Source organism: Mercenaria mercenaria, chromosome 12 (assembly GCF_021730395.1).
Source record: "Mercenaria mercenaria strain notata chromosome 12, MADL_Memer_1, whole genome shotgun sequence".
Taxonomy (NCBI): domain Eukaryota; kingdom Metazoa; phylum Mollusca; class Bivalvia; order Venerida; family Veneridae; genus Mercenaria; species Mercenaria mercenaria.
The window spans coordinates 25,969,477-25,995,928 of record NC_069372.1 but is presented as its reverse complement, the minus strand read 5'-3'; the positions used below and the strand labels follow the sequence as shown (position 1 = coordinate 25,995,928).

At 32.7% G+C, this 26,452-nt stretch overlaps 1 protein-coding gene across 1 annotated transcript in view; it reads left to right on the top strand.

The window, feature by feature from the left end:
• The first annotated feature begins 10,676 nt into the window (after positions 1–10,676).
• The window catches only part of LOC123534965 (uncharacterized), a 49,105-nt gene continuing 33,329 nt past the window's right edge, over positions 10,677–26,452 (top strand). The window contains exon 1 of the mRNA XM_045317465.2: positions 10,677–10,914. Coding sequence (XP_045173400.2) covers positions 10,827–10,914 — 88 coding nt within the window. The 5' untranslated portion in view covers positions 10,677–10,826. The remainder of the gene's footprint in view (positions 10,915–26,452) is intronic.

Below are 26,452 nucleotides of genomic sequence, written 5' to 3'. Positions count from 1 at the left end.
TCTCAGGACCGTAGGAACAAGGTTTTCAGGCCCCCCAAAAATTTGACCAATTTTGTAATTTTCTTAGCGAGTTTTTGGCGGCAAGTCAATTCTAGACGATTTTCATAATGTGTGCCCCCACCCCCACACCCCCTAGATGATTTTCATAATGTGTGCCCCCCTCCCACCCCCCACCCCCTTTTACTACATAACATACATAACAGTGTTATCCAACTTCCAAGATTCAATATTACTATTTGTCTACTAAAAAGGTTTTACATTTGACTGCAAAACGTGCTAATAACATATGAAATAATTCAACAATATTTATTTTCCTACATGGAAAACTTGCGTGAATGAATAAACCTGACCTTTGGCTTTTTATTTTCCTGGCCATGTAATTTGTATTCTAATATATGTTGTTAAAAATTCTTTGCTAGAATGATGTCACATTAACGTGCGGTGACAAAGTTTTTGTTTTTGTGCGACCAAGAAGGAGCGCTTCTATATTTTCTAATACTCTCGTCTCTGTTAAAACATTCTTTCTGTATTTTATCTACTGTTTAAAACTAAGGGCATAATAGAATCGAAATAATTTATAGCAAAATGGTGTTTTAACACAATTTATGCACTTAGGCGGTAAACCTCGCACAAACAATTTCACTTCAATTATTTTGCCCGACGTAGAACCTCCCATCGTGCATAAATAGTGTTAAAGGACACTTTTGCTAACACCACCAGAAGAAAAGGATCTTTTTTGAAAATTTAGTAAAATGCTGATAGTATCGTCAATATGCGTTCAAATCACTTGAACTTTTCGGGAAACACTCTTTTCCATACGAAAGATTCTTTACCCGTGGAAGGTAATACACACCACTAAAAGACCGGTACTACGGCCGTCCGTCCCGTATTCTTTCTTGTCCGGAGTATTTCTACTTCACAGACTTGTTGTTCCGGTAAGATGTTTTCACGGAGGTATTGCCCTTTGACTATTTAACAGTGCATACAGTAGTATAATTATTGTTGAGAGTTTTCTCAGCAAGCACAATTTGGAATTTAGCGGCTCTTCATAGGAACCTTTACTATCAAGAGGACATGTGCATAAACTTATTTAATTTGTGTTCCGGTCTGATAATGTTTCGAGTTATTGCCCTTTAATGAATCAACAATAGTATACTATAGTACAATTCTTGTTTTGAGTATTTCTCAGCAACCACTGGATGGAATTTAGTGAAAATTGTTAGGAAGCTTCACTATCAAGAGGAGATGCGCACTATTATCTTCATGTTCCAGTTTGATGATTTTTCGAATTATCGCCCTTTAATTATTCTACAATAGTTTACTATAGTACAGTTCTTGTTAGGAGTATATCTCTGCAACCGCTGGTTGGAATTTAACAAATCTTTATAGAAAGTTTCAGTATCAAGAGAATGTTATCTTTAGGTTCAGGCTGGATGATTTTTTCACTGAGTTATAATTGCCCTTTCATTATTTAACAGTAATATAATGTAGTAGGAGTATTTCTCAGCAAACACCTGTTGGAATTTGGTGAATCTTCAGTGGAAATTTCAATCTTAAGAGGAGATGTGGATATGATCTTCATATCTGATTGTGCATTTTTATATAGTTATAGCCCTTTGATTATTCAACAATAGTATACTATAGTACAATTCTTGTCCGGGGTATTTCTCAGCATTCACTGGTTCAAATTTAGCCATATTTCGTAGGAAGGTTCATCATCAAGAGGAGATTTGTAAACAATGTCGCTTTATGGACTTCTAAATGTGGCCACACAGAACTGGGCGGGGATGTTTCTAGTATACCTTTACACTCCATTTTCTGTAGCCATACAGTACTAGAGAGGGATGTATAAAGGAAAGCATTCACTGCGGCCACGGTAGCGATAGCTATTATCTATATATATTCATCCTTCATTTACTGGCCATACTGGACTGGATAGAGATAGCTAATGTATATTTTCCCCTTTAACTGTGACCATACTGGACTAGGTAGGTATAGCTGTTGTATATATCTACATCCATTAACTGTGGCCATACTGGGCTGGATATGAATAGCTATTGTATATTTTCTTCCCGCATTATTTGATTATCATGGCTTTGGCGAGGATATTTGTACGATATTTTTTACCTACAGTTTTCTGTGTCTATACATTATTCATGAAGGATGTATATATAGGATGACTAAACCCTTATTTAATGTGCCTATGAGTATTGGGCGCGTTTCCATATACATATAGGGTAAAGTTGCCTTACCGAACTCGTCAGGGAGGTCTACAGGTTATTTCAATACTTCATTTACTCGATTGGGATGGAAGTACATTTTTTCACATTTAATGTGGTCATACTGGAGACGTCAATATAGCACCAAATACCCATTTGACTAGTTCTATATGGCCAAAGTTAAAAGAGGTCAATATAGCACCAAGTACCCATTTGACTAGTTCTATATGGCCAAAGTGAACAGAGGTCAATATAGCACCAAGTACCCATTTGACTAGTTCTATATGGCCAAAGTAAAAAGAGGTCAATATAGCACCAAGTACCCATTTGACTAGTTCTATATGGCCAAAGTGAACAGAGGTCAATATAGCACCAAGTACCCATTTGACTAGTTCTATATGGCCAAAGTAAAAAGAGGTCAATATAGCACCAAGTACCCATTTGACTAGTTCTATATGGCCAAAGTAAAAAGAGGTCAATATAGCACCAAGTAACAATCTGACTAGTTTTATATGGCTACAGTAAATAGAGGTCAATATAACACCAAGTAACAATCTGACTAGTTTTATATGGCTACAGTAAATAGAGGTCAATATAGCACCAATTGCCCATCAGGCTAGTTCTATACGGCCACAATAAATAGAGCTCAATATAGCAGCAAGTTCCCATCAGATTAGTTCTATATGGCCACAATAGATAGACGTCAATATAGCACCAATACCTGTCGGACTAGTTCTAAATGGCCACAGCAAATGAAGATCAATATGGCACCAAGTTCCCATCTGACTAGTTCTATATGGCTAAAGTAAATAGAGGTCAATATAACACCAAGTAACAATCTGACTAGTTCTATATGGCCACAGTAAATACAGGTCAATATAGTACCAATTATCCATCAGACTAGTTATATATGGCCATAATAAATAGACGTCAATATAGCACCAAATTTCTATCTGACTAGTACTATATGGCCACAGTAAATGAAAGTCAATATAGCACCTAATACCTATCTAACCAGTTCTATATGGCCACAGTAAATGAAGGTCAAAATAGCACCAAGTTCCCATCTGACTAGTTCTATATGGCCACATTAAATAGAGGTCTATATAGCACCAAGTACCCATCGGACTAGTTCTGCATGGTCACAGTAAATAGATGCCAATATAGCACCAAAAACTATTTTGAATAGTTCTATATGGCCACAGTAAATACACGCCATATAGGACAAAGTACCCATTTGACTAGTTCTATATAGCCACAGCAAATACAGGTCAATATAGCACCAAGTATCCATCTGACTAGGTCTGTATGAACACAGTAAATGGAGGCCAATATAGCACCATAAACTTATCTGCCTAGATCTATATGGCCACAGCAAATACACGTTAATATAGCACCAAGTACCCATCTGACTAGTTTTATATGGCCACAGTAAATAGAGGCCAATATAACACATAGTAAGAATCTGACTAGTTCTATATGGCCACACTAAATGAAGGTCAATATAGCACCAAATACCTATTTGACTAGTGCTATATGGCCACAGTAAAAAGAGGTCAATATAACACCAAATAACAATCTGACTAGTTCTATATGCCCACATCAATAGAGGTCAGTATAGCACTAAGTTCCCATCAGACTTGTTCTATATGGCCACAATAAATAGACGTCAATATAGCATCAAATACAAATCAGACTAGTTGATTATGGCAACAGTAAATGAAGGTCAATATAACACCAAGTTCCCATCTGACTAGTTCTATATGGCCACAATAAATAGAGGTCAATATAACACCAAGTAAAAATCTGACTAGTTCTATATGGCCGCAGTAAATAGAGGTCAATATAGAACAAATTATCCATTCGTCTAGTTCTATATGGCCACATTAAATAGATGTCAATATAGCACCAAATTTCTATCTGATTAGTTCTAAATGGCCACAGTAAATGAAGGTCAATATAGCACCAAATGCCTGTCAGACTAGTTCTATAAGGCCACAGTAAATGAAGGTCAAAATAGAACCAAGTTCCAAACTGACTTGTTCTATATGGCCACAGTAAATACACGTCAGTATAACACAAAGTACCCATCTGACTAGTTCTGTATGGCCACAGTAAATAGAGGTCAATATAGCACCATAAATTAATCTGACTAGTTCTATATGGCCACAGCAAATACACGTCAATATAGCACCAAGTACCAATCTGGCTAGTTCTATATGGCCACAGTAAATAGAGGTCAATATAACACAAAGTAACAATCTGAGTAGTTCTATATGGCCACACTAAATGAAGGTCAATATAGCACCAAATACCTATCTGACTAGTTCTATATGGGCACAGTAAATAGGGTTCAATATAACACCAAGTAACAATCTGACTAGTTCTATATGTCCACAATAAATAGACGTCAATATAGCACCAAATTTCTATCTGACTAGTTCTATATGGCCACAGTAAATGAAGGTCAATATAGCACCAAATGCCTGTCTGTCTAGTTCTATATGGCCACAGTAAATGAAAGTCAAAATAGAACCAAGTTCCAATCTGACTAGTTCTATATGGCCACAGTAAATACACGTCAATATAGCACCAAGTACCCATCTGACTAGTTTTATATTGCCACAGTAAACAGAGGTCAATATAGCACCATAAACTTATCTTACTAGTTTTATATGGCCACAGCAAATACACGCCGATATAGCACCAAGTACCAATCTGACTTGTATTATATGGCCACAGTAAATAGAGGCCAATATAACACAAAGTAACAATCTCTCTAGTTCTATATGGCCACACTTAATGAAGGTCAATATAGCACCAAATACCTATCTGACTAGTTCTATATGGCCACAGTAAACAGTGGTCAATATAACACCAAGTAACAATCTGACTAGTTCTATATGTCCACAATAAATAGAGATCAATATAGTTCCAATTACCCATCTGACTAGTTCTGTATGGCCACAATAAATAGACGGCAATATAACACCAAATTTCTATCTGACTAGTTCTATATGGCCACAGTAAATGAAGGTCAATATAGCACCAAATACCTATCTGACTAGTTCTATATGGCCACAGTAAATAGAGGTCAATATAACACCAAGTAACAATCTGACTAGTTCTATACTATATGGCCACAATAAATAGAGGTGAATATAGTTCCAATTACCCATCTGATTAGTTCTATATGGCCACAGTAAAAAGAGGTCAATATAACACCAAATAACAATCTGACTAGTTCTATATGCCCACATCAATAGAGGTCAATATAGCACTAAGTTCCCGTCAGACTTGTTCTATATGGCCACAATAAATAGACGTCAATATAGCATCAAAACAAATCTGACTAGTTGATTATGGCAACAGTAAATGAAGGTCAATATAACACCAAGTTCCCATCTGACTACTTCTATATGGCCAAAGTAAATAGAGGTCAATATAACACCAAGTAAAAATCTGACTAGTTCTATATGGCCACAGTAAATAGAGGTCAATATAGAACAAATTACCCATCCGTCTAGTTCTATATGGCCACAATAAATAGACGTTAATATAGCACCAAATTTCTATCTAATAAGTTCTAAATGGCCACAGTAAATGAAGTCAAAATAGAACCAAATTCCAATCTGACTAGTTCTATATGGCCACAGTAAATACACGTCAATATAGCACCAAGTACCCATCTGACTAGTTCTGTATGGCCACAGTAAATAGAGGTCAATATAGCACCATCAACGAATCTGACTAGTTCTATATGGCCACAGCAAATACACGTCAATATAGCACCAAGTACCAATCTGACTAGTTTTATATGGCCACAGTAAATAGAGGCCAATATAACACAAAGTAACAATCTGACTAGTTCTATATGGCCACACTAAATGAAGGTAAATATAGCACCAAATAACTATCTGACTAGTTCTATATGGCCACAGTAAATAGAAGTCAATAATCTGACTAGTTCTATATGTCCACAATAAATAGAGATCAATATAGTTCCAATTACCCATCTGACAAGTTCTATATGGCCACAATAAATAGACGTCAATATAGTACCAAATTTCTATCTGACTAGTTCTATATGGCCACAGTAAATGAAGGTCAATATAGCACCAAATGCCTGTCTGACTAGTTCTATATGGCCACAGTAAATGAAGGTCAAAATAGAACCAAATTCCAATCTGACTAGTTCTATATGGCCACAGAAAATACACGTCAATATAGCACTAAGTACCCATCTGACTAGTTCTGTATGGCCACAGTAAATAGAGGTCAATATAGCACCATAAACATATCTTACTAGTTTTATATGGCCACAGCAAATACATGTCAATATAGCACCAAGTACCAATCTGACTAGTTTTATATGGCCACAGTAAATAGAGGCCAATAAAACACAAAGTAACAATCTGACTAGTTCTATATGGCCACACTAAATGAAGGTCAATATAGCACCAAATACCTATCTGACTAGTTCTATACAGTAAATAGAGTAAATAGAGGTCAATATAAGACCAAGTAACAATCTGACAATCTGACTACATGTAGTTCTATATGTCCACAATAAATAGAGATCAATATAGTTCCAATTACCCATCTGACTAGTTCTATATGGCCACAATAAATAGACGTCAATATAACACCAAATTTCTACCTGACTAGTTCTATATGGCCACAGTAAATGAAGGTCAATATAGCACCAAATACCTATCTGACTAGTTTTATATATCCACAGTAAATGAAGGTCAAAATAGCACCAAGTTCCCATCTGACTAGTTCTATATGGTCACAGTAAATAGAGGTCTATATAGCACCAAGTTCCCATCTGACGAGTTCTATATGGTCATAGTAAACAGATGCCATTATAGCACCAAAAACTAATCTGACTAGTTCTATATGGCCACAGCAAATACACGTCAATATAGCACCAAGTATCCATCTGAGTAGTTCTATATGGCCACAGTAAATGGAGGTCAATATAGCACCAAGTACCCATTTGACTAGTCCAGTATGGCCACAGTAAATAGACATCAATATAGCACCAAGTACCCATTTGACTAGTCCTATATGTCAACAGTGCATAGAGGTCAATATTGCACCAAGTACCCATCTGACTAGTTCTATATGGCCACAGTAAATAGAAGTCAGTACAGTACCAAGTACTCATCTGACTAGTTCTATATGGCCACAGTAAATAGAGGTTAACATAACACCAAATAACAATCTGACTACTTCTATATGCCCACATCAATAGAGGTCAATATAGCACCAAGTTCCCATCTGACTAGTTCTATATGGCCACAATAAATAGACGTCAATATAGCACCACATACCTATCTGGCTAGTTCATTATGGCAACAGTAAATGAAGGTCAATATAATACCATGTAAAAATCTGACTAGTTCTGTATGGCCACAGTAAAAAGAGGCCAGTATAGAACCAATTACCCATCCGACTAGTTCTATATGGCCACATTAAATAGATGTCAATATAACACCAAAATCTGACTAGTTCTATATGGCCACTGTAAATGAAGGTCAAAATGACACCAACTTCCCACAGTAAGTTAGAGGTCTATATAGCACCAAATACCCATCTGACTAGTTCTATATGGTCACAGTAAATAGACGTCAATATAGCACCAAAAACTAATTTGAATAGTTCTATATGGCCACATTAAATACACGTCAATATAGGACCAAGTACCCATTTGACTAGTTCTATATGGCCACAGTAAATGAAGGTCAATATAGCACTAAATACCCATCTGACTAGTTTTAGTATGGGCACAGGAAACAGAGGTCAATATAGCACCATAAACTATATTAACATAGTACCCATTTGACTATATGTTCTATATGTCCGCAGTAAATACCCATCCGACTAGTTTTAGTATGGGCACAGTAAACAGAGGTCAATATAGCACCATAAACTATATAAACATAGTACCCATTTGACTATATGTTCTATATGTCCGCAGTAAATAGACGTCAATACAGCACCTAGTACCCATCTGACTAGTTCTATATGGCCACAGTAAGTAAACGTCAATATAGCACCAATTACTCTCCTGACTAGTCCTATATGGCCATAGTTAACAGACGTTAATATCACATGAAATGCTCTTCTGACTAGTTCCATATGGCCACAGTTAATAAACGTCAATATAGCATGACTTACGCTTCTGACTAGTCCTACATGGCTACAGTAAATAGACATCAATACAGCACAATGTACTCTTCTGACTAGTTCTATATGGCTACAGTAAATAGAGGTCAATATAGCACCAAGTACTCTTCTTAGTCCTCTATGGCCATGGAAAAAAGATGTCGATATTGTACTAAGTACACTTTGATTTGTCCTTTACGGCCAAAGTTAATAAACATCAATACAGTCCGACTTACTCTTCCGGCTAGACCTATATGTCCACGATAAATAGAGGTCAGTATAGCACCAAGTACCCTTCTGACAAGTCCCATATGTCCACAGTAAATAAAAGTCTATATAAAACCAAATTCTCGTTCTATTTACTATGGCCACATATAAGTAGTCAAATGGGTACTTAGAGCTATATTGGAATCTATTTACTGTGGCCATATAGAACTAGTCAGATAGGTATTTGGTGCTATAATGACGTTTATTTACTGTTGCCATATAGAACTAGTCATATCAGAACTTGGTGTTATATTGACCTTCATTTACTGTGGCCATATAGAACTAGTCAGAGAGGTATTTGGTGCTATATTGACCTCTTTTTACTGTGGCCATATAGAACTAGTCATACGGGAACTTGGTGTTATATTGACCTTCATTTACTGTGGCCATATAGAACTAGTAAGATAGGTATTTGATGCTATATTGACATCTATTTACTGTGACCATATAGAACTAGACAGATGGGTAATTGGTGCTATATTGACTTCAATTTACTGTGGCCATATAGAACTAGTCAGATGGGTACTTCGTGCCATATTGACCTCTTTTTACTGTGGCCATATAGAACTAGTCAAACTGGTACTTGGTGGTATATTGACATGTATTTACTGTGATCATATAGAACTATTCGGATGGGTACTTGGTGCTATATTTACCTCTGTGTACTGTGGCCATATAGAACCAGTCAGATGGGAACTTTGTGCTATATTGACCTTCATTTACTGTGGTCATATAGAACTAGTCATATAGGTATTAGGTGCTATATTGACCTCTATTTACTGTGGCCATATACAACTAGTCAGATGGGAACTTGGTGTTATATTTACATGTACTTCCATTTACTGTGGCCATATAGAATTAGTGAGATGGGTAATTGGTGCTGTATTGACCTCTATTTAGTGTGGCCATATGGAACTACTCAAATGGGTTCGTGTTGCTATATTGACGTCTATCTACTGTGGCCATATAGAACTAGTTAGATTAGTTTTTGTTGCTATATTGACGTCTATTTACTGTGGCCATACTGAACTAGTCAAATGCGTACTTGGTTCTATATTGACGTCTGTTTGCTGTGGCCATACTGAACTAGTCAGATGGGTACTTGGTGATATATTGACCTCTGTTTATTCTGGCCATATAGAACTGTCAGACGGGTTCTTAGTACTATATTAACGTTTATTTACTGTAGCCATAGAGGACTAATCAGAAGAGTGCTTGGTGCTGTTTTGACATACTCCGTCTCACTGATACTAACATTCAAGCTAAATGTAAACAAGATTGCACCAGGCATGTCAAAGATATATAGTCCAGATAAGCTGTCATGGTCTGGCATGATTTTTTACTCTAACTGTGACCTTTACCTTTGAGATAGGACCCTGGTGTTTGCGCATGACACTTTGCCACACTGAGGTTAACACAAATAGCAAATATCAACGAGATTTCTCTATGCGTATTAAAGTTTTAGTGTAGACAAACAAATCCGGACGGACGCATGGACGCACATATTCATCCAGTTATTTGCTGTACAAAGTCTTTAACTTCTTACACCTTATTTATCTTCTTTTTGCGTATACATCTGCTTATATATAATTTTAAATCATGATTTTTTATCATTCGTAGCGCAGGTACAATATTGGTGGTATTGTGCCTTTCTATATGACCGCAGTACTTTCTTCCGTATGGAAAAGAGACGCTCCCTGAATTTCAGTGTCTCAGTTTTGTACCATTCCTGTCTAGAAAATAACAAACATTAAATTATTTGACAACTTTAAGGCATAAAACGAGAATACGAGAAACCCTGAGAATACTACGACAAAATTCTGACTTTCAGGCCTTCCTGAATATATTCATTTGTCCCCCAATTTTGGCCAGAACGACGGATACCTGTCTGCGTCCATATTGTTTGTTTACATTAACGTTTCGCTTAAGAATAGTATTTTGGCCCCGGCACAGGCGTAACAAAAATAAAAAACATGTATTAACAGCACGTGAATTGCCTTGTTTGCGCACGATTTCTCTCCCGTTAATGCATGAGCGGATCCAACGAAAGAAGTAGTTCATGCAAGACTATATGTATGCGCGTGACTATCTTAAACTTATCGCAGACGTATCAAACATTTTATCAGGACATACAAAATTTTCCTTTTTCGTTGAATACATTTTGCTATGGATCAAACTGAGAGCCTTCCAGTTCTGTATATTCGAGCCAGAAGTCACTACGATGTAGGATTTTCTATTGGGACTACCTTCAAAGGTGAGCTTTAACGTTTTGTATTATTTTAGTGTCATTTTCCTATTTCCGAGACCGTTTGCGTGTGTGTTGGGATTTGGGAGTTTGGGGTGGGGGAGGTTTGAAAGTAATTACATGGCTCATCATAAATATGCTGCTTCAATATTTCTTGATAAAACTTATATCGCTGTCGAAGGCCACGACAGGGAACCATTGCGGCATTTGTTTATGATTTAGGAAAAACAAAGATTGCACATTGACAAACTCTGCATAAATACTCTCTATGTCGTTTTTTTTCTCGTAATACTTGTCGTCGATATAAAAAGTAGATATAAGAGTGCACTTTGCGACTGGACAAGGACACTGGAAAGTAATAATGAAGCGGCAAAATAAAAGGCAAAAGTAATGAATAAGGAAATTTTATACCGAATTTAAGTAGTATAGGAAATGACGGTTCTGGCACAGTTTGACCTCATTTTAACCTTACCCTTGACCTAAACTGACCAATGCTGGCACACTAAAAAAACCAGAGGTTTTTACAAAGTACTGTGAAAACCTCTGGTTTGACAAAGTGAATTTATTTTTAGTAACGTTTACAGTGTAAACGTTTATTTTTAGATCGTGTACAATGTTCAAGTTTATTTTTAGTAACGTTTACAGTGTACACGTTTATTTTTAGCATTAGTGGAATTTCTATGTATTACATCACTTCCGCGTACAATGTTCGCGTTTATTTATAGAAACGTTTACAATGTAAACGCTTATTTTTAGCATCAGTGGAATTTCTATGTATTACATCACTTCCGTGTGCAATGTTCACGTTTATTTATAGTAACGTTTACAGTGTAAACGCTTATTTTTAGATGTAACGTACGTTCCCTTAGACCCGTTGGGTCTGATTAGCAGTAATTAGTTTTATATAATTTTAAATACATATAATATAAATGAGTCAAAAACAAATATATTGTGTAAAAGAAAGGAAATTTACTGATAGTATAAATCCTCAATATGTTACAACAAACAAGAGGGCCAAGATGGCCCTAGGTCGCTCACCTAAAAAACACACCATAACAGTGTAAAACATGTTTGACCTAGTGATTTCATGGAAACAAATATTCTGACCAATTTTCATTAAGATTGGACCAAAAAATTGGTCTCTTGCGATAAAACAAGCATTTTCTTAGATATGACCTAGTTTTTGACCCTAGGTGACCCATGTTCAAACTCGACCTAGATTTTATCAAGGCAATCATTCTGACCAAAATTCATGAAGATCAATTGAAAAATACAGCCTCTATCACATACACAAGTTTTTTCTTTGATTTGACCAAGTGACCTAGTTTTTGACCTCAGATGACCCATATTCAAATTCGACCTAGATTTCATCAAGGCAATCATCCTGACCAAATTTCATAAGAATCTATTGAAAAAGAACAGTCTCTATCGCATACACAAGATTTTTCTTTAATTTGACCTAGTGACCTAGTTTTTGACATCAGATAACCCATATTCAAACTCGACCTAGATTTCATCAAGGCAATCACTCTGACCAGATTTCATGAAGATCAATTGAAAAATACATCCTCTATTGCATACACAATGTTTTTCTTCGATTTGACCTTGTTTCTGACCCCAGATGACCCATTTTCGAACTCGGCCTAGATTTTATCAAGGTAATCATTCTGGCTAAATTTCATGAAGTTCAGTTGAAAAATACAGCCTCTATCACATACACAAGGTTTTTCTTTGATTTGACCTAGTGACCTAGTTTTTGACCTCAGATGACCCATTTTCAAACTTGGTCTAAATTTTATCAAGGCAATCATTCTGACCAAAATTCATGAAGATCAATTGAAAAATACAGCCTCTATCGCATACACAAGGTTTTTCCTTGATTTGACCTAGTGACCTAGTTTTTGAACCCAGATGACTCATTTTCGAACTCAGCCTAGATTTTATCAAGTTAATCATTCTGACTAAAATTCATCAAGATCAATTGAAAAATACCGCCTCTATCCTATACACAATGTTTTTATTTGATTTGGCCTAGTGACCTAGTTTTTGACCCGAGATGACCCATTTTCGAACTCGGCCTAGATTTCATCAAGGCAATCATTCTGACCAATATTCATGAAGATCAATTGAAAAATACAGCCTCTAGCGCATACACAAGGTTTTTCTTTGAATTGACCTAGTGACCTAGTTTCTGATCCGAGATGACCCATTTTCGAACTCGGCCTAGATTTCAACAAGGTTATCATTCTGACCAATATTCATGAAGAATAATTGAAAAATGCAGCCTCTATCGCATACACAAGGTTTTTCTTTGATTTGACTTAGTGACCTAGTTTTTGACCTGATATGACCCATTTTCGAATTCGGCTTAGATTTTATCAAGTTTATCATTTTGACCAACATTCAAGAAGATTAATTGAAAAATACCGCCTTTATCGCATATACAAGGTTTTTCTTTGATTTGACCTAGTGACCCAGTTTTTGAACCGATATGACCCATTTTCGAACTCACCTAGATTTCATCAAGGCAATTATTCTGACCAATATTCATGAAGGTTAATTGAAAAATATCGCCTTTATCGCATATACAAGGTTTTTCTTTGATTTGACCTAGTGACCCAGTTTTTGATCTGATATGACCCATTTTCGAACTCACCTAGATTTCATCAAGGTTATTATTCTGACCAATATTCATGAAGATTAATTGAAAAATACAGCCTCTATCGCATACACAATGTTTTTCTTTGATTTGACCTAGTGACCTAGTTTTTGACCCGAGATGACCCATTTTCGAACTCGGCCTAGATTTCATCAAGGTTATCATTCTGACCAATATTCATGAAGATCAGTTGAAAAATACAGCCTCTATCGCATACACAAGCTAAATGTTGACGGACAGACAGACGACAGACAGACGACGGACATCGAGTGATCAGGAAAACTCACCTGAGCATTGCTCAGGTGAGCTAAAAACGGTAGATTTATGTTAAGAGCTCAGTGTGCATCCTGTGGTAATATAAAAACACAGATTGTGAAAAGTACTGGAGGAGCAACTGATATTCATAAAACTATGTTACCTCTTTTACCTAAGAAAGGTTTAACACTTCCAGGATATAACTATTGTGGACCAGGAAATCCTTTAGATAATGGACCTCCTGTTAATGAACTAGACGCAGTATGTATGGACCATGACTTTTGCTATGACAGTGGTGTAAAAAAAAAGTTATGTGACAAGCAAATGCTTTCCATCTTAAATAACACTCAATCAAAAACATCTGGAGAAAAGATTGCAAAACATTTAGTTGTAAAACCAGCAATTAAAACGTAATACAAACTTGGACTCGGGCAAAAACAAAAATCAAAAAACGGGAAAAGGGGGTAGAGCGTTTGCTTGGACGTAAGTCCTTAGGAGCTAAAAGCTCACTCAAAAAGACCCCCGAAATTAACTGGAGTGACGAATAAGCAGAAGAATTACATAAACCAATTAAACGAAAATTTTCGAAACGAAGAGTGATAGTTAGTGATATTGATGATACTTGGTCTGCTGATTTAGTCAATATGCAAGCTTTTTCAAAATACAATAAAGGTGTAAAGTACTTATTAACTGTTATTGATATATTTAGCAAATATGCTTGGGTTATTCCATTAAAGAATAGAACTAGAGAATCTGTTACTGAAGCATTTGAAAAAATAATTTCTAAAGGTAGAACACCAACAAATTTATGGGTAGATGAAGGAAAAGAATTTTATAATAAAATGTTTGAATCATTTTTGAATAAAAATAAGATTAACATGTATCATACATTTAATGAAGGAAAAGCTGCAGTAATCGAAAGATTTAATAGAAGTTTAAAAAGAATAATGTGGAAATATTTTACAGCAATAATACTTACACTTACTTAGATAATTTACAGGAAATGGTTGGTAAATGTAACAAAACAAAACATTCTAGTATAAAAAATGACACCGGCTGAAGCCAGTAAAAATATAAATAAGGGTACTGTTTACTTTAATTTATATGGTAATTTAAAGCTACCAAAGAGTAAACCAAAGTTTAAAATTGGTGATCGAGTTCGCTTAAGCAAACTTAAACGACATTTTGAAAAAGGATATACACCAAACTGGATAAAGGAAATATTTATAATTTATGGAATTAATAACACAAATCCCAGAACATATACTATTAAAGATTTGATTTAAATAATGAAATAATTCAGGGTTCACTTTATGAGCAAGAACTTTTACCTACTAAACAAGGGGTTTTTAGAATAGAAAAAGTTATTAGACAAGACTATAAGAAAAAAACAAGCTTTAGGTAAATGGAAAGGTTATAGTGAAAAATTTAAAAGTTGGGTTCCATTTCGTGAATTGGAAAAAAAATAATATCTAAATTAAATTTTAAAAATATATTATATAAATGAGTAATAAAAATATAGTTTCTAATGGAATAGAAACAGAAACAATAGATCAATTAATTATCCACTTGACTAAACTTGCTGCTGCTTACAGAAAAAGTTACAAGTTTTGTGGAGGAGTACATACAGGATTACAAATTACAGCAAGTATCTTTGGTTGCTCGACTGCATTAGTACTTGTTCCTGCTATTCCTATATTTATGGCATTTGCTGGCGCTGTTCCATCAGTTATTACAATATTTATTAAAGGGCTAAAAGTTGAAGACAAAAAAGCTATTTTAAAATTACATCATAAAAAAATAAAACAACTAATAACAAAAGCACAAATTGGAAAATTAGATAAAGAAGATGAGAAAAATGTTATTCAGGATATTTTTACAATACTGTTAGAAATGCAGAAAGAAAGGAACATTTCAACGCCTCTTGAAATGTATATGAAGGAACTTAAACTTAACGGATATAAAAATTAAAAAGAAGAAGAGTTGTATTAAATTTAGATTGCTGATTTTTTTTTTACGTGCGTTTATTAAAGATTTTTTCTATAAGTATATTATATAGATGGTTAATAGAAAGGTAGATAGAATGATTATGCCAAAATTATTTAGCACTTTAGGAGAAATAACAAATGATAATAGAAATTCATATAAAAAAGTACTAAAAAGAAGAAACGTTATTAAATCAAAACTTGATCAAATAGTTAGCGATGATTATAAAAGACATGTGATTGATAAATTACAAAATGTTATAGATCCTTATCTTTTAAAAAGGAATATAACTTTATTTGGATTGGATTATGGTTGTTTATTAACAGAAAAGCAAAATAATGAAATATTATGTGATTGCCCCAGACCAAATAATCATCGAAACAACCCTAAAAGAGTTATTACAACCGATTGTGACACTAATGAAGAAAAAATATATAGAAGCACTTACGCAGCATTTAAAGACCTTGATATTAATTCTGGGTTAATGAAAATGTGCTGTGAAGGGAAGAATCAAGTAAAAAGTGGAATATCAAAAACTAATGGAAAAAGATATAAATTTAAATATTTTATTTCTTTTTAAACTTTATTATTTTGTTGTTGTTTTTTTTTACTTAGCGATTTTTTTTCTAAATATGATATATAGATGGCTGTTAGAGAAATTGAGAGGTCTCCAAATCTGTATATTAAGAAATTTGAAAATAAAATTACATATAGGCAAGATCCAAAATATCAATTATATTTGAATATAGCAGACTCATTTGATATTCTTAAATCTGAACTTAAAATTTTTAAATGTATAAAAATAAATGTTGTTTTAAAAATAACTTTTGCAAAAATTAGTAAAACATATACAATATATAAATCAGCTTTTTTCAATCAAAGGCTTTAATTATTATTAACACAAACGAAATAAAAAACACTTTACGTCAAGCTTTTGATGAAATAATAAATAGGATTGGTAATTGGATTTCAGAAGGAAGTGGCTGGAGAATAGAGTCAGTTGATGCTCATTATAAAAATAGATATGAATACACACCACTGGCTGCTTCAAGTTATTTAGAATTACCAAAACCATTACAGAATCCAAAGAAAGGATTAATAAATATAAAGAATGATGATAATGAATGTTTTAGATGGTGTCATTTAGCTTACAAATTTCCTGAAACAAAACATTCCGAAAGAGTTTCAAATTACAAAAAGCATATAGAAAAATTTAATTATAAAGGAATAAAATTTCTTGTAACATTAAATCAAATACCTAAAATAGAAGCTCAGAATGATATTTCATTTAATATGAAGAACACTGTGACATGTTGTTAATCAGTATTAACAAAAAAACACATTATGTTTGGATAAAAGACTTTAATAGATTAATGTTTTGCAAAACCAAAGATCAGCATAAAAACATTTTTGCAAATCATGTTTACTAACTGTTTCTCAAGAAAGAATATTAAATGAACATATTCCAAATTGTTTAGCTATTAATGGTGTTCAAGCTGTAAAAATGCCAAAAGAGGGAAGTAAAATACGTTTTAAAAATTATCATAAAGGCTTAACAGTACCTTTTGTAATTTATGTTGATTTTGAATCAATAACTGAAAAAATATCAACTGCTTTGCCGTCACCTGAATCTTCATTTACTGAACCATATCAAAAACATATAGATTGTGGTAACGGTTATAAAGTTGTTTGTTGTTATGACAATGAATATACTAAACCAACACAAGTTTACAGAGGTCCTGATGCAGTTTATAAATTTATCGAAAAAATGCTTGAGGAAGAGGAATATTGTAAGGAAATATTTAATGAAAACTTTAAAAAAGATTTGTATATGTCTAAAAAAGATGAAGCTGTATTTCAAAAACAAACTTCTTGTCATATTTGTGGAAAAGAATATAAGGAAAATGAAAATCCAGTCCGAGATCACTGTCATGTAACATAAAAGTTTAGAGGAAGTGCTCATCAAGAATGTAATATTAATTTTAGATTAACACACAAAATTCCTGTTATTTTTCATAATTTAAGAGGTTGTGGTGGCCATTTTATTATGCAACAAATAGGAAAATTTAAAAAAGAATTATAGTAAAAATATTAAAAAATAATATGAAATAGGAAAAGATAATGTAAAAAAATAGTTCCGACTTTAATGAAAAAACAAAACTATGTTGTCCATTTTAAAAATCTTTCACTATATGCACAATTAGAATTAAAAATAACAAAAATACATAGAATATTAACTTTTGATGGAAGTCCTTGGTTAAAAGGATATATTAATTTTAATACTCAAAAAAGATCTAAAGCAAAGAATTTTTTGAAAAAGACTTTTTTGAACTCATGAACAATTCTGTATTCGGTAAGACGATGTAGAATTTACGCAAAAGAATCAATATTAAATTAACACATGACGAAAATCTTTTATTGAAGTATATAGCAAAACCTTCATTTGTTAGTTCAACAATGTTTAATAAGAATTTGTTTGGTATTCATAGAATAAAAGAAAGTTTATTATTAAAGGCCTAGATTCACTACTAAGTGTCCCCTCCCCCAAATCCAATATACAACTCCCATCTTATCTGCTGCCTATCAGCGATTATGTAATAGTAACTGATCAGAGGGCATTTAGCACAGCAGGGACCCCAACTAGACCATGAAGATGTGTGCATTGGAGTTGAAAGAAATTAATTTTTCTTCTTTTATTTTGATATTATATAGATGATAATAACTATTACTTTAATGTTACAATAATTATAATAATAATATTAATAATAATCATAATCATAATCATTGATTTTCTTGTATTTATGTAATCAACATTATTTGAATATAAAATTATTGTGTTCCATCTATACTCAATTTTCATTTTCAGTATGTTGCCAAAAGGGACTTTTTTCATGCTTTGCTTTGTAACTTTGAAATGCACATTCTGTTTCAATTTTAGACATATGTTATTTACAATTAAGTATTCTGCAAGCTTTAGATGAGTGAAAGTCACATTTTTCTGAAATATCACAATTCTCCAGACAGAATTCGAAAAAATAAAATCTTGCATATTTCTTTAAGTAAGTTTCTGATTATTTTATTTTTATGAAAATAAGTTTCTGATTATTTTATTATTGTGTTCGATCAAAAATAATTTTTTTTATACAGAAATGCCAAAAAAATTAGTATAACTTTAAAAGTTAACAATTATTCATTAATCTAAATTCAATTACATTGTTTCCCCTTCTCACTAATAGATACACTTGTAAGTTAGACTGACTCTCCAATAAACAATGACCCTTGTTTATTGGAACCATACTGTGATCGTCATTAGCCCCCAACTGTGCTGGTGAAGACAGAAATTCCTTGGCCCACTACCAAAATCTAGGCCTTTAAACAGACCTTGTTATGTCGGAATGTGCATTCTTGATTTATCTTAATATTTAATGTATGATTTTCATTATAATTATATTAAGGAAAAGTATAAAGATTCAGCAAAGCTTTTATTTACTGGCACTGATTCATTATGTTATGAAATAAAAACCAAAGACGCATATAAGGATTTTTATGAAGATTCAGAACTGTTTGATAATAGTGATTATGATAGTAATTCAGAGTTTTATTTTGATTGCAACAAAAAAGTAATTGGAAAATTCAAAGATGAAGCTGTCAGAATTCCTATTATTGAATTTGTTGGATTAAGAAGTAAAATGTATTCATATTTATTAGAAAATGAAGTTAACATTAAAAAATGTAAAGGAATTTTAAAAAAACATGTTGTAAACAAAACAATAGTTCATGAAAATTACAAAGACACCTTATTTAATTCAACTCAAAGCAATCACACCTTTAAAGTTATTCGTTCTGATAAGCACAATCTTTCTAGTTATGTTATTAATAAAACATCTTTATCATGTTATGACGATAAAAGATATATTCTTGATAATGGTATTAATACATTAGCCTACGGTCACAAAACCATAAATTGTTAATTGAATATTCATAACGTTTAAACCATCTATATAAATAACTGAATTTGTTTGAAATTGATCAGCATAATTAATAGAAACAGATTCATTTTTTTCTGTTATTTTTTACATAATATCTTTGAAGAATTTTATTTTCTTTGTTTTTTAATTCCAATTTAACATCTCCTTTATCTAATTTAATTGCATCTATAAGAATAATTAAAATACAATTTTGTTTGATTGTTACATTATTACCATTTTGAACTAAACCAGGACTAGCATTACCAGCTTTCTATTGAAATAATCAAGCAGCATCTTCTGTTGCAGATGTTAAAAACAAAGGAGGTTTCCTTACTATTTGTCTCTCTATTTTATTTACTTTTTCATTTATATTATTAAATATTCCCATTATATGAAAAAACAATGGAAATAAATCAATTAACTGGATTAACCAGATAGAATTTGACATAACTTCCTGGTTCTATAGTAAATTCAACATAATCTCTACCTGTCAATATTAATGGCTTTATCTTAAGCCACATTCCTTTGCTTAAATTAATTTCATTTTTTTTCTTAAAAACCAGTGTTGTATTTTTAACCTCAGGTGATATATACTCCATTCCATTTGTGTGTTCACTTCTTGAGTCAAAAATGAAATTAAAACTTTTATTATAGTTACCAATGATAATATTCATTTCAATTATATAATCCCCATCTTGTTGGATTTTAAACCTTTCAACTCCTTCTTTAATTAAACTTTTATAATCTATAATCTTATTAATTCGTATTCCAAATAATGCAAAAATAATGTCCAGTCTTTAATACCTTTTGTTGTAACTGTTTATCTTCAACACTATATAGATTTTCAATATTATAATCCTTTACATGTAGTTGTCTGCTATTGTAATGTTCAAAATGAAACACTTCACATCTTACTTTTTCTATTTCTTCTTCTATTGCTTTATATTTATTTTCATGTTCAGGAATTATTTCAGCTAAATCATCAACTCGTTTTTTTTGTAGCAACTTCAGGAGCAGACAAATTGTCAACAGTATTCTTTGTTCTAGCTAATCGTGTTTCTTGTTTAAAAAAAAAACATTTTTTACTTTTGTAATTTCTTCGGCATTAGTGGAAATTGCTTCAGCATTAGAGGTAATAGATTCTCCTTGTTTAACTGATTTTTCAACTACAAAGTCCTGTTCATTTTTATTTTTTTTTTCAATTTTAGTTTTAAATTCGTTAATATCTTTTTGTAATATTTCTGTAAGTGTAATTAATTCCGCGTACTTTAAATTGTGACGTGTGTCGACAATACTTATCAAGTCCCGAAGTTGTTTCTTCAAATTTTCTGAGATAGAATTTAAGTTAGAATTGAACTCTTTTTTAAGGTTATCTAATGCTGTGTCATGATCATCACCTCTTTGTGCAGCTGCCTTTTCCAGTTCAGATTTATATTCTGCAAATTTATTTGAAAATGTATCTAACAAATCTTGATTGTTTTTTGTAAAGTCAGTATTTAGTTTATTTATTTCTGTTCTGGTTTCTAACTGATACATATTTTGTAACTTTTTCTCAGCTTCAATAATCTTGTCTTTTAATTCTTCATGTTTAATCATACTATCTTTTAATTCCTGAACTTGATTGTATAACATTTCAAAATTGGTTCTGAATACTTCTTTTATCAGATTTCTCTTCAAGTTCTATAATAGAATCATCCATAATTTTCATTTCTTCTTCAATTTTACCTTGTAACGCAACTATTAATGCTCTATTGTTTTTGAAGTCTTATTTCTAATTCTTCAGTATTCGTTACTTCTTCTTCTAATGTCTGTTTTATACTTTTAATGCCTTCAAGATTATAGTCTTCTATTAAACTTTGAATGTTTTTAAACATAAATCGTTTTGGGACTGCATCACTGGGTTTATCTGGATTTCTTAGGTTGATTATTCCATTACCTCCCATATCTAATAGTCTGTTCATTGTGTTATCAAGTTCTTTATTTTTATGAAGATATGAGTCCATGTCCTTTTTAATTTTTGTCGAGCCCGCTTGCGTAAGCGAAGACATAGTTGTCCAAATGTCTGTTCGGTGTATGTACGTGCGTGCGTGCGTGCGTGCGTCCGAACGTCCGTGCGTCCGTCCGGATTTGTTTGTCCGGACCATAACTTTGACATGCATGGAGCAATGTTGTTTATATTTGGCTTGAATGTAAACCTCAGTGAGACGGAGTGTCATGCGCAAACCCCAGGTTCCTATCTCAAAGGTCAAGGTCACACTTAGAGGTCAAAGGTCAAAGGTCAAACCCAATAATGACTTTGTCCGGAGCATTTCTTCTTCATGCATGGAGGGATTTTGATGTAACTTGGCACAATTGTTCACCATCATGAGACAGAATGTCTTGTCCAAGAATCAGGTCCCTAGAACTAAGGTCAAGGTCACACTTAGAGGTCAAAGGATACAAGAATGAAAACTTTGTCTTGAGCATTTCTTCTTCATGCATGGAGGGATTTTGATGTAACAAATGTTCACCACCATGAGACTGAGTATCAGGCGCAAGAACCAGGTCCTTAGGTCTAAGGTCAAGGTCACTTTTAGAGGTCAAATGTCAGATACAAGAATGACATTGTTCGGAGCATTTCTTTTTCATGCATAGAGGGATTTTGATGTAACTTGGCACAATTGTTCAACATTATGAGACGGAATGTCATGCGCTAAAATCTAGAATTACTTCCCTTTGTTGTTACTATAATTAGCTTATATTGTAACTTTTTTTATTACTGGTCATAGGGAAATATCAAGACCACTTTTCTGTAGTACAACATGCATGTTATATCCAATTTTGAGGTGTATTTTGACCTATCTCTACTGGTAAGGATTTTTGTGTTGACTTGGAATGTTTTTGATTTTTTTTTTAGATTTACTTCCCTTTGTTGTTACTACAAATAACTTATATTGTAACTTTTTGCAATCTTTTTTTATTTGGCATAAATGTTTGCCGCAATGAGACAGTGTCGAGTGCAACTCCCAGTCCTTTTGACAGCTGACGGGCTCGTTTTTAATTGTTTTCTAGGGGCATAATCACTTAAATCAATATCAAATTTAACTTTACTTGTACTGTCGGGTTCACTTATTTGTTTTACATCATTAAAAACTCCAATCTATATAATTCCCGTAAAGTTTTTTCTTAAAAACTTCCTTAGTTTGTCAACATATAAGAAATCATATTTTTGTTTTGTTGCATTAGCAAAAGAATCGTAATCTATATTTTGTTCATTACAAATCATATTATTTTCCTTTTTACCTGGACTTTCAAATAAAATATAATGTGAACAGTTAATTCGGATATCTTTAGGTGTTTTATAGTAAGACTGACTTAATTAAATAACAGAACAGTTTTTTGTGACGTCCTTGAATAAAGTATTTTGTTATTTCATTTTCAATCTTGTTTTCTTCACATATAAAATCATCGAATATTACTATTTTTTCATCTTCTGATTCAAGATTCTCACACGGTTCAATTTCATTTTTAGAATATTCAAGTAATTCTTTTGGATCTACTTTAATTCTTTTTGCAATTTCATTTAAATGGTCTATTAAATCCTGATATTTAGATTGTTCTAGGTTTTTAGCATACAGATATAATTTATCATAATATTTAAGAGGTTATATGCATTAATGTATTTGTTTTTCCTGATCCGGAAGATCCACATATTAACATTCTAAAACATGAATCTGGCATAAAAGGATATTGCTTAATTTGCTTTAAGTTATTGGATTTATCACTTTTTGTATCATAATAATAATATTACATTATCTTACATTATCGTACATTATCTTACATTATTATATAAATGCAATCAAAACTTAATGAAATAAGAATAAGAAAAAACTTGGTCGGGCAAAAGGTAAGAAATAAGGTGAGAAAAAATAAGAAAAGCTACTGGCCGAGAAATGTTTAGTGAAATTTATAAACCAATTACAGAAGGAATAGAAAGTCAAAAAGAAAAATTATCAAGTCAGTTAAAAGCATTGCCCGGAATCAAAGAGCAATTAGAGTCACTCGGCGATGAAATAAAAGACATACAAACTTATCAAGGTTTACCACAGCTATTCCAAGAACCGCAACAAATTACAGGGTCTCCTGAAGAATATGAAGAACTGTTGAGGGAATATAAAAAATACAAGGAAGAAAAAATTAAAGAAATAAGCAAATAACCTATTGAAGAAGAAATTGAAAAAAACATGCAGATTATGAAAGAGAAAAAGAATCAGAAGAAGAATCAGAAAAAGAATTTGGGGCAAGGCCGAAAGAATTTAAAATTAATTATAATAAGGATGTTGATTTAAAACTTTAAGACAGAAAAAGATACATCATACCACAAGAAATGTTTAACTTTTTATAGCAAATCTAAAGATCCTGATAAAAAATGACTAGGAAAGAAGTAGAGAATATCATAGAAAATGCAACGGATGATATTATAAGTTTGGGTAAAAATTAGGTGGAATAACTAAAATGAAAAACCCCACAAATCTCGATCTGAAGCAACAAGAAGTAATTATAGCTAAGTCGGATAATTAAAAAAAATATAGAGAAACGCTCTATGATATTCTTGAGCAAGAAAAATATGTGGGAAAAGAAATAAAACATCACAAACAAAAACAAAGTTTTCTTTAAAAAATCAAAGGTTCTAAATCCATATAAAGTTTCACCAAATGGACAATATGGTAATTTATTGATTGATCTTAATAAACTTTATGGTCAAAACAAATTGATTGCGAAGGATCAAAGAACTGGAAAAGAAGTAATTAACGTTAAGGTAGATGATGATTTAATTGATTTGATTAATAAAAGATATAACAATAATAAAGAACATTCAATACTTTCTAGGAAAATATTTAAAGAATTAACAGAAAAATCAGGTTTACCTATCAATAAAAGATCTATGAAATTTAAAAAAAAAATAATTCGGGGACAAGGTTATGACGTTTGTCCATGCAATCCAGAAGAATAAGTTAATGATTTGGAACTTATTTGTGGTAATATTGAAGCTGGAAATAATAATGATGAACTGAAAAATGAAGGTTTTAACATAATTGATGAATTATTAAAAATGAATAAATTGTTACCAAAACAACATGAAATGTTATATAAAAGTTATTTTTCTTAAATATATATGGAACAAAAAATAGTTTTAAGTTCTGAAGCAGTTAAAAACGATAATAAAAATACTACAAGCGATTTTACAGTCAGATTTAGTCGTTCCTTAATTTTAGATAAAAAATAAAACTTATGCTGTTGGTTTGGATAATATTAACACTATGACTTACTCTTGGTATTGTAGTAGTGTGTTTGTGAGAGATCTGCAATCTCAGGAGCCGGAGCAGTGCAGGAGCCGATTGCGTAATCAATTAATTAATTAATTAGTTAATTAGATGCTTGGGGGAGATTGCATCATGCGGGTGTTAATTGCACAATCGCGAGATTTAATCTCATTTGCTGAGGGCAGAAAAAGTGTATTGAAAGGGATCAGGTGTTTTTGGCCACTGCTTATCTTGATCAAATAATTAATTGTATATAATTAATAACGATTTTGTTATAAGGGCAAGTGTACACTTCGTCAGCTGTAGGGAGCGTAGACAAAGTCAAGTAGACTAAGAAAATGGATGCCGGAAAGAATTTCGAGATCAGACAACGCAGGACAGTGCGCATGCTAGAGTTTTCATTAAAGGTTCACTATGCACAAACTGTGGTAGATAACATAGATTACGCCACAAGGTCGGTTTGCTGCGGGTGCGAAATGCACGAGCAAGCGAATTTCAACTTTATCATATTTTTATTTTATTGGCTTACTTTGTGAGTGATGAATTCCAGAGACAATGGCTTTTTGTGCGATATGTCTTGATATCATTAACAAATCTGACAGAATGTAAACAATTAAAATATGAATTTGGATTTCAGAAAAGAAAATGCACATGCTGTTTAAAAGATGTTTTTAAACGAACTAATTATTCACAATGAAGTTAGATATGCATAATGAAGATTTTGTTAAACATTACGAGTTGTTAATAAATGCAACTTTAGCTACGGGCCGTGCGGATTTGTGCACCTATATCACTACCTCTCATAAACAGATTCAAGGCACGGTTTATAATTATTTTGCTTGGTAGCGTTCTATGTTTCTAACTGGCCTTCCTATAGATTTTAATAATGGCTGATGGAATTGTTCACCATCATTATATGCCTCTTCCGATCGGGAGTTTTGTTCCATCTTTAAATGTTGCCCTATTGCGGTGAAGTACAGATAATATCAACATACAAAATCATTAAACTTGCGCAGATGCAGCTGCTGTTTCGCCATCTTGTCGTGCGTTGCAATGTTTTTCATTGCTGCTCGTATGTTCTATTGATGCTTTGTCAATAATACTTTTAAAAGTATAAAATACATTTAGCACAGCCTAACTAAAACAAGATGTCCAAAAACCGCATGAAATGCTTCATTTCTGTGAACTGATATTTGAACCTGTTACGTACAGTTTCTCCGCCTTCCTCTGAATATGTTAACAATATATTTTTATTCATTTTATGTTGCGATTACATCAACCCGAGTCCATACCTTTGAATAAGCGTTGTATTCTAAGCTGCATTAAATTCGGATAACGAATTAAAATTTCATCTTTACTGCAAAAGACAAGAACAA